The 18,667-nt window shown below is 29.8% G+C and overlaps 3 protein-coding genes across 9 annotated transcripts; all 3 read right to left on the reverse strand.

Moving 5' to 3' along the window:
- Nucleotides 1-221: 221 nt before the first annotated feature.
- LOC100747220 lies at nt 222-6,758 on the reverse strand. 4 transcript variants are annotated; one of them, XM_033322196.1, is made up of 4 exons: nt 5,847-6,758; nt 4,295-5,439; nt 2,474-4,157; nt 222-2,437 (listed from the first exon to the last, which is right to left on the reverse strand). In XM_033322196.1, exons 2-4 carry the CDS (start codon nt 5,156-5,158, stop codon nt 2,184-2,186), a joined length of 2,802 nt encoding a protein of 933 aa, XP_033178087.1. In that variant the 5' UTR covers nt 5,159-5,439; nt 5,847-6,758; the 3' UTR covers nt 222-2,183. The 4 variants fall into 4 exon arrangements, with proteins under 4 accessions (XP_033178087.1, XP_012244161.1, XP_003491610.2 ...); XM_012388738.3 differs by having other exon boundaries at nt 222-4,157; nt 5,851-6,758; XM_003491562.4 differs by having other exon boundaries at nt 222-4,157.
- A 501-nt stretch (nt 6,759-7,259) lies between these two features.
- LOC100744259 (DET1 homolog) lies at nt 7,260-11,175 on the reverse strand. Its single transcript, XM_003491537.4, has 8 exons — nt 10,768-11,175; nt 10,527-10,664; nt 10,309-10,453; nt 10,111-10,219; nt 9,828-10,020; nt 9,453-9,736; nt 8,152-8,358; nt 7,260-7,949 (listed from the first exon to the last, which is right to left on the reverse strand). Exons 1-8 carry the CDS (start codon nt 11,173-11,175, stop codon nt 7,766-7,768), a joined length of 1,668 nt encoding a protein of 555 aa, XP_003491585.1. The 3' UTR covers nt 7,260-7,765.
- A 2,133-nt stretch (nt 11,176-13,308) lies between these two features.
- Nucleotides 13,309-18,247, reverse strand: LOC100744375 (E3 ubiquitin-protein ligase RNF126-A). Of its 4 annotated transcripts, none has more exons than XM_003491538.4 (8): nt 17,776-18,247; nt 16,951-17,052; nt 16,629-16,795; nt 16,279-16,383; nt 14,908-15,080; nt 14,689-14,804; nt 14,494-14,591; nt 13,309-14,303 (listed from the first exon to the last, which is right to left on the reverse strand). In XM_003491538.4, the coding sequence occupies exons 1-8, from the start codon at nt 17,854-17,856 to the stop codon at nt 14,213-14,215; spliced, it is 933 nt and encodes a 310-aa protein (XP_003491586.1). In that variant the 5' UTR covers nt 17,857-18,247; the 3' UTR covers nt 13,309-14,212. The 4 variants fall into 4 exon arrangements, with proteins under 4 accessions (XP_003491586.1, XP_012244173.1, XP_024225241.1 ...); XM_012388750.3 differs by having other exon boundaries at nt 16,279-16,380; nt 17,776-18,245; XM_024369473.2 differs by having other exon boundaries at nt 14,908-15,068; nt 17,776-18,245.
- Nucleotides 18,248-18,667: the final 420 nt, after the last annotated feature.

Raw genomic sequence — 18,667 nt, forward strand, 5'->3', positions numbered from 1 at the left:
TTTCATCTTAGAACAATAAGAAAATTGCGATAATAATACAATGGGAAAAATGACGAATGATGTTGCAAGATAGATGTAAACTGTAAACGAAGGTGAAACTTTTAAAACTTTTCTTAAAGGTTTCTCAGCAGGCAGATTAAGATTTCAACTAGAAGCAAATTAATCTTGCAACAGCGATTGCTAATCGATTTTGTGAGGTGAAAAAAGAAAGAAAATACTGATATTACTTACTATAGATTTTATTGTTATTACTCCTTACTTTATTTATTTTGCATTCAGTTTCAACGTGGTATTCAAACAATTCATTTGAAATGCGAGATTATAAAAAATCTTGACCCAAGACATTACATCGAAGTCACCTTATGATCAAATAACTCAACATTGAGATGCCAAGCGCAGATAAACATAACTTACGTATTTATATAAATTGTCATTAAAATTTAATGGAAAATAGGTATAACTTACGATTATCGTCGCAAAGATGTCCGAACAGTAAACAATTCAGTCGTTTATTATTTCTAATCCAAAAGTCAGTTACATTACTCGCGCGTACATAACGTTCAAAGGTTCGAAATTATACGCTATATGCAGGCGTTTATCGATATTTATTTCAAATCTCATAGAAATAGAATTCAAGGAATAAGCTTCAAGTTCCATAAACTTTGTACGATATCGGTTGCTTTTTCATTAAAACGGCTGATACTAATTGGAAGAAATCTTACGGTCAAATTCGTGCATACGCAAATGAGATTCGTACTTAAGTAGGCTAAACATCGTCCTTTACAGTTCTTTTATCATGTACAAATCACGTATATTAATTTATACTCGAAGATTTACGTTGAGTGTAGATAATACTATCTTAATCTCGTTCTCACGTCGCGTGTACACATTCGAAAAGGAAGACATTATAGGGGAGAATACAAGCGAGAAACTCGAACTTAATGCACAATTGCACAATGTTCATTTCTACGTTGTATCACCATCATATATGTACTATACACAGTATCATAATGCACGCGCATATTGCCACAAAGATGAATATCTTTCAAGTTTACCCCTCGTTATTTTACTATTTATTATTATTTTATCAGTTTTATTTTATTTTCCTTACTATTACCTAGTAGTACCAGTTAATAAGATGTATTTAAAATTAGTAAGATTGTTAAAATGGGAAAGGAAGGAAAGCACGAACGAGGACAGAAAAAATAAAAATGACAAATTCAATAAAGAAAAGGAACAGAGAAAAGGAAAGAAATATATATACTAGCGTTAATGTCAATTTCGAGATGTCGTTATAACAACTGTCGTACTTAGCTTAATTAATAAATCGTCTTGCACCCTTAACATAAGCAAATATTGTAACAATTACTGATATCGTGCATTGTCAATATAAAATGTGACGTTTTACAAGATACTATATTATATTTATCCTATATTATATTTATCCGAAACGATGAATCGAACAAATGATTTAACGAAAATAAACGAAATTTGTACGAGACTAATGTTGCAGATATTAGAGAAACAACTAACAAGGATAAGAAGGAGATCCTACTTATTTCTATACTGTATTACTTTACATATACATATATCATTATTAACAACATATCCGAGAAATACATATATGTAATAATAAAGGATATATTAGAATAGGTAATCATATAAAAGCAAGTAAAATTTCGAAAACAAAGGGTCATAGAATCAATATAAATAATTCAATTTCAATTCACATAATAATATAGAAACGTGTAACACGGCTGTATAGTATTATCATAGGTTGACACTTTTCTGATACACAGTGCACGCGTTCGATTCCACGATATAACACGAGCGCTTCTAATAAATGTATATCCAATAGTAAACTAATTACATATACCTATATAGATGATAGGTCCTATGATGTTACACACTAGAAATTTTATAGAACGAAAAACAAAGATCATATTACAGATAGTGATTGAATTGAACCGAACGAAGTTTTAAGATTTAGTTAAATGTACACTTTCTAGTTACAAAAATAATTCTGCAAGGTTCTCAAACGCTTCTTGTACAAAATGTTTATAAGCTGGTTTCAACGTACACGTTATGTAATGATCGTAAGCATGAATCGTTACAGCTGCACTTACCAGTAGGCTACATTTAAAAACGTATCGTATAGAATCGTTTCATCAACTCGATTATTATTAATCATGCGCGGATCTATCTTCGATGAAACATGACTTTTCTTCATCGCCAAATATTGATCCATCGTCCGATAACTCGTTCGTATCGACTACCAATTCTTGTTTCCTTTTATTTCGATTCTTTTTATGTGATCGTTTGATAGAAGTTTCCTGTAACAACTTCATATAAGCTTTCGTCTTTAAATAATTCGGTGGTGTCACGGTCGTTGATATATTTTCCGCGCTGGTACTTGGACAATTCTGATTATCATCAGTCGTATGGTTCATCAAATTTTCCACGTTATTGACCGATTTGTCGTACATCGGCTTATTTATCACATCATCAGCGATAACGCAATCATTTGAAAATTCTAATGGATTATACATTTCATTCCCAACACTTTCTAACGATGTCTCATGTTTCTCATCTATGGAATGATTATTTTTCATTGCATTGAACATTTTTCGCGAGCTGTTTCCACGTTTATTCTTTTTGTGAGATTTTTTAATGGAATCCAGATTAGGATACAATTCTGTAGTCGACATATTTCTTGGAGTCAATCTGCCCGTTACATCGTTCGAATCGCAATTCGAATCGTATACCTCCTCTACATTTTCATTGTCAGCATTGTCATCGGACTTTGTTATTATATCATCTTTTTCTAACTTTACGCAACTATTCGGAAAATTTAGTACAGGTGTTAAACACCGTGAAAAGCTAATGCTCCCCACAGTGTCATCCGAACGCTCATTTTTTTCAGATGCTAAATCGTAAAAATGCGTATATTCCTTAGCAACTGTAAATGCAAATAATGATCTTTTCCTTTTAAGAGGCGTGAAAATTTTAAATTCTTCTTTCGATGTATCCAATTCTTGTAGTTCAAAATCATATGACACATTTTTCTCATGATCCAGCGATATATTCTGTGGCTTCTTCCTTTTGCTCGGAGATAATTTATCCAGAGAAGAACTTAAGCTGGCAGATGCCACTAAAGATGTAGAATCCTCGATATTTCTAACAACATCTAAATCCGAAGGAAAATCTTCAATGCTGTTTTTACATTCGGATATTTCATCATTAAATGTTCGTTGCTCGTATTTGTTATTTGTTACTAAATCCATATCTTTATTGAAGTATTCTTGTCGTTTTAAAAATCCACATAATATTTTGTTATGCTTGTCCTTTTTATGGGACTTTTTGACAGAACTAAATTGCGACAATAAAAGTCTGCTAGAACTCACCTTGTCAGGAGTAGATGATCGCTCGTCTCTTGATACATCAGGATTATTCACCTCTACGGATATTTTATTTTCTTCTGTACTTTCATACTGTTCAAAGTTTCCCAAACATTTTGCATTCTCTTCTTTTTCCGTAGCATCGAGTTTATCTTGTAAAACTTTTGGACTGAACAATCTCCTTTTATTATTATCTTTAATTTTTTTATGAGACTTTTTTATGGAATCTTTACTGATTGTTTGTAAAATGTTGATACGATTCTCAGGAGTAACGGACTTCTGCGATTCTGACACAGTTTCTTTCACTGGCTCCGGGGTTACCGATCTACCAGCCAAATCGATATTTTCGTTACATAAATTACTTGCATCCATATTGCTACGATCAGAAACGTCAGCTCTCGAAAAACTATCCGCACTCTCCTCCAATTTTACTTTAGCATCAAATTTATCTATTTTGGGTATAACACTAGTATAATTCGACTTCCACTCAGATACTTTTTTAGATTCCTCGAAAATATGCTTCTGTTCTTCTGTGTAGTCAAAAAGTGAACCTGTATCTGACATATCATCTTCGGAGTGGCTTAATACCAATTCGTTAGAACTTCTATTAGCACATTGCTCTATATCCGATCTAGAATCTTGAAATGGATCAATCTGTTTACTATATCGACTAAATCTATCTTGAAGTACGCTCTCGTTTTTTACAAAACTATCTGTAAATTGTGTTGTATAGCCATCGCTGCGCCTTGACGATCTTTCCTGCGTATAATATTACAATGTACAAATTAGTGATAACTTCGAGTTAATGCATAAACAATATAACTATTTATTTTTAATTCTTAAGAGACAAAAGCTATTAACTAAGAGAAAGATATTCTCGAGTTCTCTTTCCTTACCTTCTTGTGACTTCTTTTAATAGCACTCATACTTTCTGGAATTATACAAATTAGATTTTTTGGTGTGCACGATCTATTGTCATCTTTATCGTGAAATTCATGAAGAAGGTTCCTCGAAGTATTCATGGTAATATTATTTGTATATTTTGTTCTGCCTTTGACACGTTTTAATGACTGCGAATTGGGTGTCGCGGCAACATAAACAATGTTGTCGATGGTCTCCTTCAATCGACTACGTAGTAATGGTGTAAAACTTGCTGAATGACATGACGATTTTCTAGTATACTTCGCATTAGGTGTAGAGTAATGCAGCATTTCATGCTCCTTTGTACTTTGTTGCAATGGTGTCTCATTTTGGTTTTCGTCGATTGAATCAGAGGATGAAAATAATAAAGTACTATTTGCCGAGTCGCTAGGATTGTCATTGAGATTCAAAAATTTATTAGGAACAGACAGAGGAGAGCTAAAGTTCAGGCTCAAAGATTTTCGTATACCTTTCTTCGCGTGCCTAAAACTTTTTGGACTAGGAGTTAAATTAAAATTTAATGACTTTTTGATTTTTGTTTTTCCATAATAGGTAGGACTACTATTGAAATTTAAAGCTCTCATTATCTTAGCAGATCTAGATAAATGTTTGTCTTCCTCGAAAGAACTGTTTTCTGAATTGGAATTACAGGCACTCGCATCAAAATTCAAGGATCGACTCAGCCTGTACTTAGCAAGACGTTTGCTTTTATGTGGAACTGATCTACTACATGTTATGTATCTATGTTTAAATGAGAAATCGTTCTTTTCTAGAGGGCTCCATGCTATAAAGCATTTCTGATCCATCTCGTAATTCTCTGTAGTCTTATCAATATTCATATTTGCAACAGCCGTACAATCATCAAACGTAATTACATTCGATATGTTTTAAACATAAAGATTAGCATGTAAATATATATAGAGAAAAGTTCTTTCATTCACAACCCCATATGGTTATAAATTTCTATTTCTACATATGTGTAGACAAATAGTAATAACTACTAGGAAATATCAATATTAAATCGATATTTAAATTATTTCGTGACACGTTTTAACCATTACGAATGATTTGTCCAAGCGCGATTTTCTCCCAAAATACAGATAATCTCCATTCTATGACACTGCAACAAAACAAAAAGTTAGATATTTAAGATGCAATATAAATTTTGAAATGCTATATACTGTTCATTTTAAAAGTAATAATGTTCTATTCGTACAATATTTTGCATAGTAATTCTTTTAAATTCCAGTTAATTTCTAAAGTTTAAGCTCAAAATTTGTTGAAATTAGATCTTTATATATTTTTCCGTCATCTTAGAATATGGTATATGTATATGTATATGTAACTTGTGTTCCGATCGACGCACATACCATATATAATAATACAATACAATATAATACGTACGTGCAAATAACCCTCAGAATATAATTTTCAATTACAATATATACAATGCATCAATACAAATGCACCATGTATTAATTACATATATCATAATTACAAAACGAGTACCAACTTTACAGAAATTACCTACAGAGTTTTAAGTTACGTGTTTGGGGTCAAAGTAATATAAACTGGCCGTCTTCGCATAGAAAGATCATAAATTATCGAAAATCGATTCTTCCTTTACCACATCTTTCTCTTCTTTATGTATTGAACCATATATACGCGAAAATCCAAAATTCTATTTATTCGATTACAAATATGCATATAAAAGACATCAAGTGTAACTATCAAGCACTTCACTTTATACAAAATCCAGCATGGCTTCGTATGTCTTCTTCAAGCATTTCAATACGTCCCCCTTTAGAATCGGTACAGCATCATAGTATAGCGTACAGAATAGATGGCGCTGTATATTTCCCATTAATTGCTCTACTCTACTTCCTATTTATTTTACCTTAGATACGTCAGATTATATCAAACAACATCAGATATTAAAATTGTCTATACGAAAATATTTATTTAAAGAATTTATATGGTAATATGTGTAATTGTGAATGTGATAATAATAGAGAAAAAAGAAAGGATACTTGGGTATGGTATCTTTAGGATATAAAAAGAACGTTTTTACCATATCAGATTTAGCGAATTGAAGAACGCGTACCACTGCAATTCGATCGTATCAGATATACATATGCATTAAGTAAATTTACCAAAGTAAAGTGGGCATTATAAATTTTAATATGAGCTTTATTACGACCTTGTACTCGATAATGATGTAACTAGCTGGATGTAAAAAGTCAATTTGTTTATAGTTTGCCAGAGGATCATGGTAGCGGGACGAGATCCAATACTCCGCAGACCAACATATTTTGTTAATACTAATCGAACTCGATAATAGGGCATAATTACATTTTTTATACCCCATGACGTAGATATAAAGCCATAAAAACGAACCGAAAGCTGCTGTATTTAACCATATAGCGGCTGGTTGTGTTTCGGCAGGACAGTGTTAAAATTCGTTTGTAATATAATTACTTTTGGTCTGCGGCCTTCGGCATGATAACAGGTGAAACTGTTTTGTTTATACGTCATAATCAGCCTTCACCTCGTCTTTCGATGACATAATTCAAGCATGTACACTGGTACTATTCAAGTATGCTTGTATAATAAATTTGTGCGTGTATAATAACGCTCAAGTATGCAGTTACATGTGTAGTCGGCTGAAGTGTACACGCACAATTTTGTAGGTAATTTTATTCGAATAAAAAGACTTCAAATTTGAATGTGAAATTATATCCATGAAAATATAAAATATATTTGACCCTATTAATTCAAATACGCATTGAATAGTTGATTGCATTCTAAACGGTATAACAATTTCTAAAAATATTAAATTTTGAAGAATATAAAGTTTTACCTCTTATATTAGATTATAACAGAGAGGAAAATATCACGGTGCAATTAAATACTTAGGCACATAATAAAGACTTTAACTTATTCGTTATAATGTACATACTTTTATTACATGTATGGTACTTTCAAATTTTTAAAATTCGTGTAACAAAAAGATTTCGACATTTAAATTTAATATCAGTCGGTATATAATAAAATATTGTAACACTAAATTACATATTTCCAAATGGCTTAATACCTTGATCATTTGAAATTGCTTCATTAATAGAAGAATGGCTGACAACAGTTTCATATAATGTATGCGTAACTCGTGAAAGTTATATAACGTATATTTATTATACTGAGGATTATAGAACATAGAATGTTATATCCAAGATTATACGAAGCTCTACTGTTAATGAAGAGTAAGGGAAGTATCAACGAAGTACAAAATCCAATTAATCGTACTTTCGTAATAAAATTATTTACATATACATCAACTTTTTTTTAATAATTCTTCAGTTCGGAAAAGATAAGATTATTATTGAAACTGTACAATGAGATCGTATTCATCGGAAAAATGTAATACGTTGAAATACTTCGATGAAAAGTTAAACGTGCCTAACATGAAAACTGACGATGTATTCTGCGTTTGTTCGTTGAACAGAAATAGCAAATGGATCTGTTGGATGGAAGGTAAATGCAACTAGTCGTCTCGCAGCTGTAGGTGTTGTACGACCTAACATTCCCGCATACATTCGAAATTTTAAAAGACCAGAATCACGAGCGTAAAACCTTTAAAAATAATGTAACAGCATTAATAGCATTAAATAATTGCGTTTAAGTATCAATTATCATTACAAAAAGAACAATTTTAACATATATATACGTGGAAGTAATTTTAATAACCCTTGGCAATTTTTCATATGAAATTTATACATTTCATAGATTTAGCAAGTAATTCCCAGAAATATCAAAAGTCAAATGGAAACTATACCGTATAGGGTGTTCGCCACAAGCTTTGGGACGCTCCATCATAGATACCCATTTGTCATCGTAACAAAATAGGGATAAGTCAAGGTACGGAGAACTAGAGTAGGATTGAGCGCATATAGGCAATTGAGCAAGTAATCTTTTCGTAGCTTCTGTAACACCACCGTATCTGGCACTTATTATTGTTTGTTTAAATCTCTGTTGTAACAATCTGTAATAAAATTATGGATTAATACTATTTTTTAAATATTTTTGAAAACTGTGTGGTATTTTTGCACACCACTGGCGCATTTCCTTATCAGTAATTGCTCGAACTTGGTCACGCTGGATGCGACGTCCAAAAGGACAGGCAATAAGAATGAAAACGATACTATCTGTAAAAAATGAAATTTATATAACTCCCTTTTTTTTCTCACAACATAGAAAGTGTTAATGATCCAGCGACATTTTTTCTAACTAATATAATATAATATATATAATATAAAACCATAAATAAGTCATAAATCGAATTATTTAAAGAATTATTGATAGTTAAATAGGAATAGATGAGAAGATAGTTATTTGAACATTTGAAAGTACAATAGCGTTTCCCAAAAAAATAACCAAGTGAAGATTGAAACGTCGAGTTGTATAGCGTGTCATCTATAATTTGATTGCAACTGATTTTTTTATCCTGTGCAAATTAAACAAACTATTTCTTCTGTTTTTGCATATATGCGCAGATAGGTTTATATTTTTATAATTTTTAGCACAGCGAATCCTCAAATTTTCCTCATTCAAAAATTCTGGTAGTTCTAATCCTGAAAGTGAAGTTCGACTTTGGTCAGTTTAATTGAAATCAGAAAAATCTCGCCAAATTATTAACAATTCTTACATTGTAATGAAATAAAAATTATAAAAATTTCACTTTTCACGTATCAAAATGATGGCACACCATTTGTTGCTTTAAGCATCAAAGCGCTAGTGTTCTGGTGTTAACTCACATGAGTGACGCCAATTGCCGAGAGTTGTCACATTATGTGAAACACCTTGAATCGTACTTTGAAACATTACTATATTTGATTGATAATTACGTTGAGTGTCCCTAAATTATATGACTAAAGTATATGTGTATGCGAAAGGGAATGTTCAGTTCTTTGGGCGTTCGAACAACAAGAATTGAACATTGGCGTCCGAAATAAAATATTTCCATATTTCGAAAATGATGAAAAATCTATGTGTATACACACACACACACACATTTAATCTTGTTTCACAATACTGGGATATCCTGTATATTACACTGTACTCTCGTGAATATTATACCTTGCATATATATTGTTAGATGGAGAACACATATACTGACAATCACCACTCATTCTAGCATTCCTGAAGAAATCACTGAAGTTTTCAAATTGTGTTAATAATTGTGTGGATGTGTTATCATATGCAGCTAATATTTTAGCAGTGACCATATCATAAACTACCAGAAGTGCAGGTTGTACATTAGGTTCGTTTGCCTGAAGCGTCGCCACTTCTTCACTTGCGAATCTCACAAGAACATGATTTGTATCTAATAACTGCATTTTCCACATTCGCAATGCGTTTAACTGAAACATTAAATTATTATGATAACATATATTCAGAGCACCATTATGCTTAAGATTTTTATAATAAACGTATTCAAATTTTATACAATACTTGGTCAAAATATTGATAAAAACGTCTCAACTCATATGGATCCTTTGTTGTATCGCTAATATATGCCGCCCTTTTGTACAAATAAACTAATAATTTATGTTTAAGACAGTTTATTGTGACATCTCTAAACGGACGACAGTTCACTCCTGGACATGCACTTCTGACCAAATACGCATCATCCTCTAAACAAAACCTGTTTCCAACCAAAGTCAGTTATTGATAATGCAACAATAGTTACTAAAATAAATTTAAAACAAAAAATGTCTTTTTATAGAAGTGGTACCTTCCTATTGTTCTAACATTGATAAACATTCCATCAAGGATTTGAAATATATGAATGGTTTGATGTTGTACAGACAGTACTGCCAATATATCTTTATAAAGATAGAGACCTACATAAATAAAAATGTTTGTTGATTGATTTGAATAAATGAAATAGACACGTTATTCATGAGCAATATTTAATTAAGATTATGCTTGCCCTGATTATGAGACAAATATATTTTATCTACTTTAAAATGTCTAGTATCACACAATTTCCCTCCGTGTAAATCGACAAGGTGTAAGCTATAATCTTCAAGAGGTGATCTAGGATTTGGAGTCAGCGCTTCATTGTTAGAATAAATCTTAAAGAATAAAATTTAATATTATCAATCCTTAATAATTGCAGAACTAATAGCCATATGATAACATCTTTACCTGATAAAAATGTGGTCTCAATTCATCTGGAATATGTGCAGCTGAACCAACAATTACATACCGGCCATCGTCTGTAAATAAACTGCATTCTCTGTTCAACTGTTCATTACTTTGAACCACATTAACAATCCATTTAGCCTATAAATATTGTAATAAATCTTGTTATTTATTTTAGTTAATAAAAATTGATCATTCATAAATGAAGCTATGATATTAAAAGATTAAAATTAATACAATACACCTTAAAAAATCGACTAAAAATGTTCCTTCTAATTTGGAAACTACATTCGTCGTTCTTATGACCAATATATTCGCCTTCACAATTTGCTAATAAATCAGCAGCCGCAGATGCACCACGATATTCATAAACCTCTATAGAAGTTTGGTCTGCGCTAAATGCTATTAAATAACGACCATCAGGACTAAATTTCCTAAGGAAACACGGAGGTTTCTCCACATTCATAACAGTGAAATTTGGAAATACATTTTGATAAAATTGTCTAGCACAGTGTACGTGTGTTCCTGGATAAGAACAACCAAATGTTTCCCGACGTTTCAGGCGTAATACTATATTCTGTGGACCTATTTTACGAGGTTTAATAGGGCAAGGTTCTGTCACGTATTCAATCTTTGCCTCCTTTTCAGCCATCCCTTGCGAATATTACGAACATGTATCAGATTATTCATTTCACTTGATGTACACGTACGTGTAAACTGAACAACATAAAAGTGCCTTCTATTTTTTTCTTTATAGAAATAGATCAAACCCTATTCTCTTGGTTATGTTCCATATTTCATTTAAGTTTGTAAGGATGAAAGTTTTAAGGTTGATTTTACGTTAGAAACGGAAGATAATCTTATATTTGTAACATTATTTATGTTACTAACATATTCTACTCAAAATTTAAACAATTCATATGACTTTAAATCAACATGAGTTTTCCCCCTTTCTTCTATGCGAAGCGATCTGCTATATTAGTTTGAATACACTTTGCATCTAAATCTATCTATTTCTTTTTGCGCCTATTTTCTTACTGTACAACTTGTGTAACCGTATCCTGATTTAATAACTTTTAAGATATCAACTTGTTCATTCTTTCTGTTTTTATTGTTATATTTATAATGATCACTTCATTATTTTACAGCACTTTATAAGAATTACTTTATTATCACAAAGATACTATACTCATCTATGCATAGCGCATCGTATGTATATCGCATACACGCATGCGCGTATGTGAATCACATACTGATTGACCTATACATATATGAATTGGCATAACTTTATTAATAATATAGACAATAGATCTTCTAATATTTAGGATCGTTCGTATAAAAATAAGGAATATAGATGAAAATTGTTCAGTATTTTAATAATAATCTAATAGAATTCTCAATTTTGAATAGTGCTTACTAAGAATATCTATAGAACTCCTATATATACATTTAATTGCATGCAGAATATTTCTCAAATAAGATAGTCCTATTAATACTATTTGCTGATACTACTATTATCGCCATTATACTTGTATTCTATATATATATATATATATATATATATATAGAATATTGTATTCTATATATATATATATATATATATATATATAGAATATTGTATTCTATATATATATATATATATATATATATATAGAATATTGTATTCTATATATATATATATATATATATATATATAGAATATTGTATTCTATATATATATATATATATATATATATATAGAATATTGTATTCTATATATATATATATATATATATATATATAGAATATTGTATTCTATATATATATATATATATATATATATATAGAATATTGTATTCTATATATATATATATATATATATATATATAGAATATTGTATTCTATATATATATATATATATATATATATATAGAATATTGTATTCTATATATATATATATATATATATATATATAGAATATTGTATTCTATATATATATATATATATATATATATATAGAATATTGTATTCTATATATATATATATATATATATATATATATATTTTATGTTATCTGTTAAATATCTGTAACAGTTAGATTTTTTTCAACAAAAACCATTTATTTATTTTCAAGTTTGTTTACAATCTTTTGCAATTAGATAATATTTATTTATGTAAATTGAATACATTATCTTTTTTCCCAATTACAATGTTTCATCAATTTTCCACTTATCATATTTAAAAACAGACAACATAAAGAATTAATGAACTCTTTATATTTTATTATATATACTGTGCAAACAAATCAAATTTCATTGATCTATAAGAACAGCAACACTATAATTTATTACACGTATATGACGTAATATGGCAAATTGAAGAAGTGTTTATATGTATATTGATATTGCAGATAATTATTACCTGTATTGTATACTATATTGAAATCTATAAAGTTTAACATGATACATATCCGTATCTAAATGCTATTCACATTCTCTACTTTATTCATATATCTATGATACTTATTTCAGCTGATTATCAGCTGCGAATTACGAACGATCAAATTTGCATCTGTACCAAACCCGTGTCAATTCAATGATAAATAAACAATTCGTTTATTGCGCTAATAGTTAATGTAATATATTTATGCTCGATTTTATGATGAGAAGAGTAACATAAATTATATAGGATAGTATATAACCGTATTTGAGAAAGAAAGTACAACTTCAAACAAGTACACAAATATCATGATCCATTCTACTTTTCCATTCCTCACAACTTCCATTGTAAGGTCTCTGTAATTTTGTTTCATAACCAATTCTTGCGTGTATTTCATGCACCAGCACAAATTGTATAGGATATTTGTTAACGATCAAAATAAAATGAAATATATCGATAACAATTTGTAGTACAATACTGGTGCAAACACTTAGTTTCAAGAAAAGAATGTAAATAAGAATATTAGTGGCTAACTTTTTGACAATTCTTAAAACTCAAAGAAACACTCGTACATGTATGTTACAATTAAACGGCATAAAAAAATCAAGATCATATGAATGAAAAAGAAAAAAAAAAAGAAGAGTGTGCCAGAAAGAAAATTGATGCATAAATTTTCAATTAAACTGTACACAATTAAAACCACTAACGTTTCTTCCATTATTTTTATATATAACACACTTCCTATGCTTAGATTATGTTACAGTGTTTTTTCTTCATTTCTCATTTTGCAAACATTGTTGTAATCACCTTAAATTTATTAAACATCCAAATTCAAACTTTTATAAAGAAACATACACATTCTTCTTAAATTTCTTACTTATTTTTGCAAACTATGAAATTGTGTATATGCAGGCGCGCGCGTAAATAAATATATACATATATATAGCAACAATGATTATCTCAACTATAAATACGCACGTCTTTGTTTGACCCTTAATGTTCATATCTCGTTATAATTCATGCAAAGCAACACATGCAAGTTGTAATTTTATATTGCGTTATTTTTTCTTGATTCACATTACACTGTTGATTGAAGTATAAAGCTTGAAATTTATATTAGTGTCGAGATACAATATTGATATATATGAGCATCGCTCGAGTGAACAGTGCCAGGAAACAAATTTGAAAAAAGTGAAAAATAGACGCATGTCGTGTGTGTATATTTGCGTGTCCTGCTGGGTAGAGAAAATATTAAGACAGGATAATCAATCTCAAATCTCACTCGATGAGTTACTACTGGAGTTATTACCACTCGAGGATGAAGGTGATGATGTTCTAGTATTATTTGATTCGTTGGTTGCCCTAGAAGTAAATAGATATAACTATGAGACTTTTATACTTTCTACATAATGTGAATATTCAAATTCTTAAAATGTATAACTTCCATGTATTACATATATTTAAAAATATCAAGTGTTACGTTATGTTTATGTTATCACTGTGTCTAAGTAAAAAATTTAAGCTTTATATAGGTAAAATATTAATAACATACCTAAAGAGAGCAACTAAGCTACGTCCTACGGTATCCTGATGTACTTCTGCTGAATTTTGACTTCCCAAGTGCTGTCTACAAATAGGGCAGGTACCATGCTAAATGCAAAAAAAGAAAAGAAAGAAAAACATCACGAAAAGACATTTGTACCACCTCGAAATAAAATTGAACTCTTCGAATTTTTTTCCAACTTACCAATTCTAACCATGGTACAATGCACGGTGTATGATATAGATGTAAACAAGGAAGTTGCTTAACTGGTTCAGAAAGTTTGAAGTCTTCCCAACAAACGGAACATTGAAGTTTACTATCTGTATGTATAATTTATAAAATATAATTTATTATCAATGTTTAGATTAATTTTTTAAATTATGAGTTACAGTTACAATATACATATGTACACGTTTTACTCACCCACATGACATTGACTCACAGTTATAGTTGGTATTTCATCGATTTGTTTTCTCGGTAGGGGAGGTGGTCCAGTTCCATCAATTTGATTCAATAATTGCGTTACAATCGCGTCTAAGCCATCTTGACCCCAGACATAATCTCCAGGATTTCCCAAGAACAGTCTAATATTGAATCTACATTATTGTGCTTTATTTTAGTAATACTAAATATCAAACAAAGCAATAATGACTTTTATCCTGGGTGAACAAGCTTTTAAGTGCTTCTATCTATGTTTATTTATACATATCTAATGTTTACTCATATGGTATAATGCAAGGAAACAATGTAAGGCACAATACAAATTAAATAAAAATGATTTTTCAATTTATGATCCATGATCCTGAATTCACGTAATAAATTTAACATATTTTATATTAATAAATTTAACGTATTTTGTATTAACACACACACACACAAACACACGCACGCACGCACGCACGCACGCACGCACGCACGCACGCACGCACACACAAGATATAGTATATATTTTATATATATATCATATTTAGATTTATTCAATAGATAGATTTATTCAATCAATGTTCGACAGAAAATAAAAGTCGTTATAATAAAGGATATAAGCCGTTATAATAATTTTTTCGAAATTTCATTGTCATTTTTTATATATTTCCATTAATACCGCTTATTAATATCTTTTCCACGTAACATATTCTCAAGTTACTTCTATTTTTATTCAGTTATTTCCATCCTTTCTAACAATGAGTACTACATAGCATGTGATTATTTGTGTGAAATTGTTCAAATTTTAATCCATTATAAACATGTAAAATGAACGAACATATGCTCATATACGCGCAGCGTACGCATATATACACATAAATCAGCTTAATCTATTTATATGCTATTTAAAAAATATTATATATAAATATAAAGAAAAGTGAAAGTTACATACACAATTATATATTCTATATAATACTTAAAAATAAACTATTAACTAAAATTTGATTCTAATTTCATTGAAATTCTTATTAAAACGCTTATACTTATCTTTTTCTTAATAAATACCATGATATCCTGTTTTATATGCCAAATAAAAATATTTTACATGCAGATGAACTAAAATTGGAAAATTGCTTTTGAATTCACTCAGGATAATATTCTATATAAATAACATGCAAATCTCTCTCTCTCTCTCTCTCTCTCTCAAGATAATTTTACATAAAGCGTGTGGTTCCCTTTTTTATATTATACAAGTTAAAAGATTTGATTTGCCTTGAAAATCTTCTGAACTTGAGCAATTATATGCATACATGCTTGTATACATTAGATAAATAAGAATAAATGTATAATAAAGATTAATATTATACATACACAGGTAGTTGTGCAGCTTGTGCTACTCCTTCTGAGAGATTAAGTATAAAATCTTGTATGAAATTCTCTACAGACACAGGCATTACTTCTTGTCGTCCACGACTGCTGTTCAACATAAAAATAACCAATCATATCCATACGTACCGCAGAAGTTGGTAATAAATTAATTATGTTTATTAATTTTCATTTTTATATAAATAACTTTTGTCTTTAATATACTTTACACTTACGTTATATTAAAATAATCAAATATATCATTACCATAAAAATACATACATGGCACTAATTATTTAATTAGAAATTTTAACGTGTAAACACTGTGAGCTTTCAAAAAATTAGAAGCGATATACCTATTAGAACGACGTGTATCTTGAGCATTACGTGACCAATGAGTTCGTCTCCTACCAGCGGGAACGTTATTTCTAACAGGTGTAGAACTAAATGGTGTTTCAAACTGATTGGAGATTTCTGTCTCATATTCCCCTCTTAAAGGAACATCTGCGTAACGTTCCCAAAGCTACATAATAAATATTTGATCAAAACAATAATGAAATACATCAAAATATAATGAAGTTACAAAATTAAAATATTAAGATTTAAAAGCAATGGTCATTTCATCTATAATGCATCTATAACGTTATTTACTATTATGAACTGAGAAATAATATTTACATCATCCGCGTCATTAGTAATATGCATTCCAGATCCACTGTCACTGCTATCGCTTTCTAATTCCTCTATGAAACCACTCGAACATCTTGGACACGTGTAATCCTAGAAAATAGATTAAACATTATATCAAGTTATAATCGACAACGATCATTCGTGTCATTACAACACGATTCCAATCTGTTTCGTAGATTAATTTGAATAAATATAATATACAGGAAATAACTTAAATCTTTCTATGTTTCTTCTCGCGTATCTGTCAAAAATACACCTACAGACTTAATACTTAAAGATCAATAGATAAAGTATCGATAACTTTTGTGTTTATTCGTTTAGATTAGATATTAGTTACAATTAATGTAATTTATTGTACAATGTTTAATAATAAAGTAATATATTACCTAAAGAAATCAATGATCAATATTAAGTATACATATTAAAAAAAGTATCTAGAAAATAAGTACGAGAGAGATGATTTATATATAGGAGCATTTTAAATAAATATTCTTCGATCTAATTGAGTTTTACATTAAAATAACATTATCTTTTATAATACTCAAGCGTTGACTGATTTTAATATAGATACATAATGGTGAAAGTAAAAATGTAGAAGATAATGAGACAATAGTAATTTGTGCGATTAATTGTACTTGAAAAGACGATAGTTTAGTGCGATTTTTTATATTAAACAAAAAAGAAGGTAGAAGGAAAAGAACTTTTACGCGTGATACCAAAGGACAACTCGGAACAAAAAATTTGAGGTTTTACACATAATGTCATGTTTAACAGTATAGTTATTAATATGAAAAGAAGGACAAATATACTTACAGGTAATAAACGTTCAATTTCGATACTGCATTTGTGACAAAAAAATCGGGACATTGCCCCGTCTACAACGGCTTCCGCCATCTTTTACGTGTCCTCTTTGCTCCTCTTGCCTATTTCTGACTATCGTGATGAATCGTAACCCGTCACAATTCTTGATGTACGTTGATTACGTTTTAAGCGAATGCCGAAACAGACCTGGAAAACTACTGATTTTAAATGATACCTCTACGTATCACGAGATGGCGTTTAATTAAATTAGTCGATTTGCGCATCAATCTATCATTTCGTTCGATTACAATTCTTTAGTTTTAGTTTTCTTTAGTTTTAATATATTTTGCTGTTCCCTAACTTTTATTCAAATTGTAATCTTCTTTCTCAATTATCAGTTATAAGTATAATACCATTGTGTCTTTTATTTCCATTTGTAAAATATCCGTGAAGACATTTTCTGAATAAAAAGACTAGATTGTCTTCAAAAATAAACATGTATACACTACATACATAATATTTTCGTTCGTATGCAGCAAGTAAGATGCAATCCTTTTACTTTTTATGGTAAAAGATGCACCAAACGTGCACAATTATTTACTGTATCAATCGTTAAATACGTATATACTTAGTGCATACATTTCAAATGGCTCGTGCATTTCAAATATTATACATAAGTACCTCGACATAGAAATGTAAGGTTAGGTATGCTGTGCACGTACGCACGGTTGTTTCGTGTGTATGTATGCCTTGGTCATTTATTTAGCTACTCATTTTTATTCAGGGGTCACACGATGAAAAACATTATTAATTAAAAATATACTGCAATAACAAATAGTTTTTGGAAAAATATGATTGATATGTGCGACTCTTGATATCGTATTTAGCTATCAAATTATTATAT

This window comes from Bombus impatiens, unplaced genomic scaffold, assembly GCF_000188095.3.
Source record: "Bombus impatiens unplaced genomic scaffold, BIMP_2.2 scf_0581, whole genome shotgun sequence".
In the NCBI taxonomy this organism is placed as follows: Eukaryota; Metazoa; Arthropoda; class Insecta; order Hymenoptera; family Apidae; genus Bombus; species Bombus impatiens.

What these genes read in the sequence shown, in the direction of transcription:
- LOC100747220 (XM_012388738.3), bottom strand. Translation starts at nt 5,158, where the DNA reads ATGAATATTGATAAGACTACAGAGAATTACGAGATGGATCAGAAATGC. An exon ending in TTAAAAGAAGTCACAAGAAG is followed by an intron (nt 4,158 to 4,294) that starts GTAAGGAAAGAG and finishes TATTATACGCAG; the next exon opens with GAAAGATCGTCAAGGCGCAG.
- LOC100744259 (XM_003491537.4), bottom strand. Translation starts at nt 11,175, where the DNA reads ATGGCTGAAAAGGAGGCAAAGATTGAATACGTGACAGAACCTTGCCCT. An exon ending in TGAGACCACATTTTTATCAG is followed by an intron (nt 10,454 to 10,526) that starts GTAAAGATGTTA and finishes TTATTCTTTAAG; the next exon opens with ATTTATTCTAACAATGAAGC. An exon ending in TCTAACAATATATATGCAAG is followed by an intron (nt 8,359 to 9,452) that starts GTATAATATTCA and finishes ATTTTATTACAG; the next exon opens with ATTGTTACAACAGAGATTTA.
- LOC100744375 (XM_003491538.4), bottom strand. Translation starts at nt 17,856, where the DNA reads ATGGCGGAAGCCGTTGTAGACGGGGCAATGTCCCGATTTTTTTGTCAC. An exon ending in TTACTAATGACGCGGATGAT is followed by an intron (nt 16,796 to 16,950) that starts GTAAATATTATT and finishes TTTATTATGTAG; the next exon opens with CTTTGGGAACGTTACGCAGA. An exon ending in TTGTACCATGGTTAGAATTG is followed by an intron (nt 14,592 to 14,688) that starts GTAAGTTGGAAA and finishes TTTTGCATTTAG; the next exon opens with CATGGTACCTGCCCTATTTG.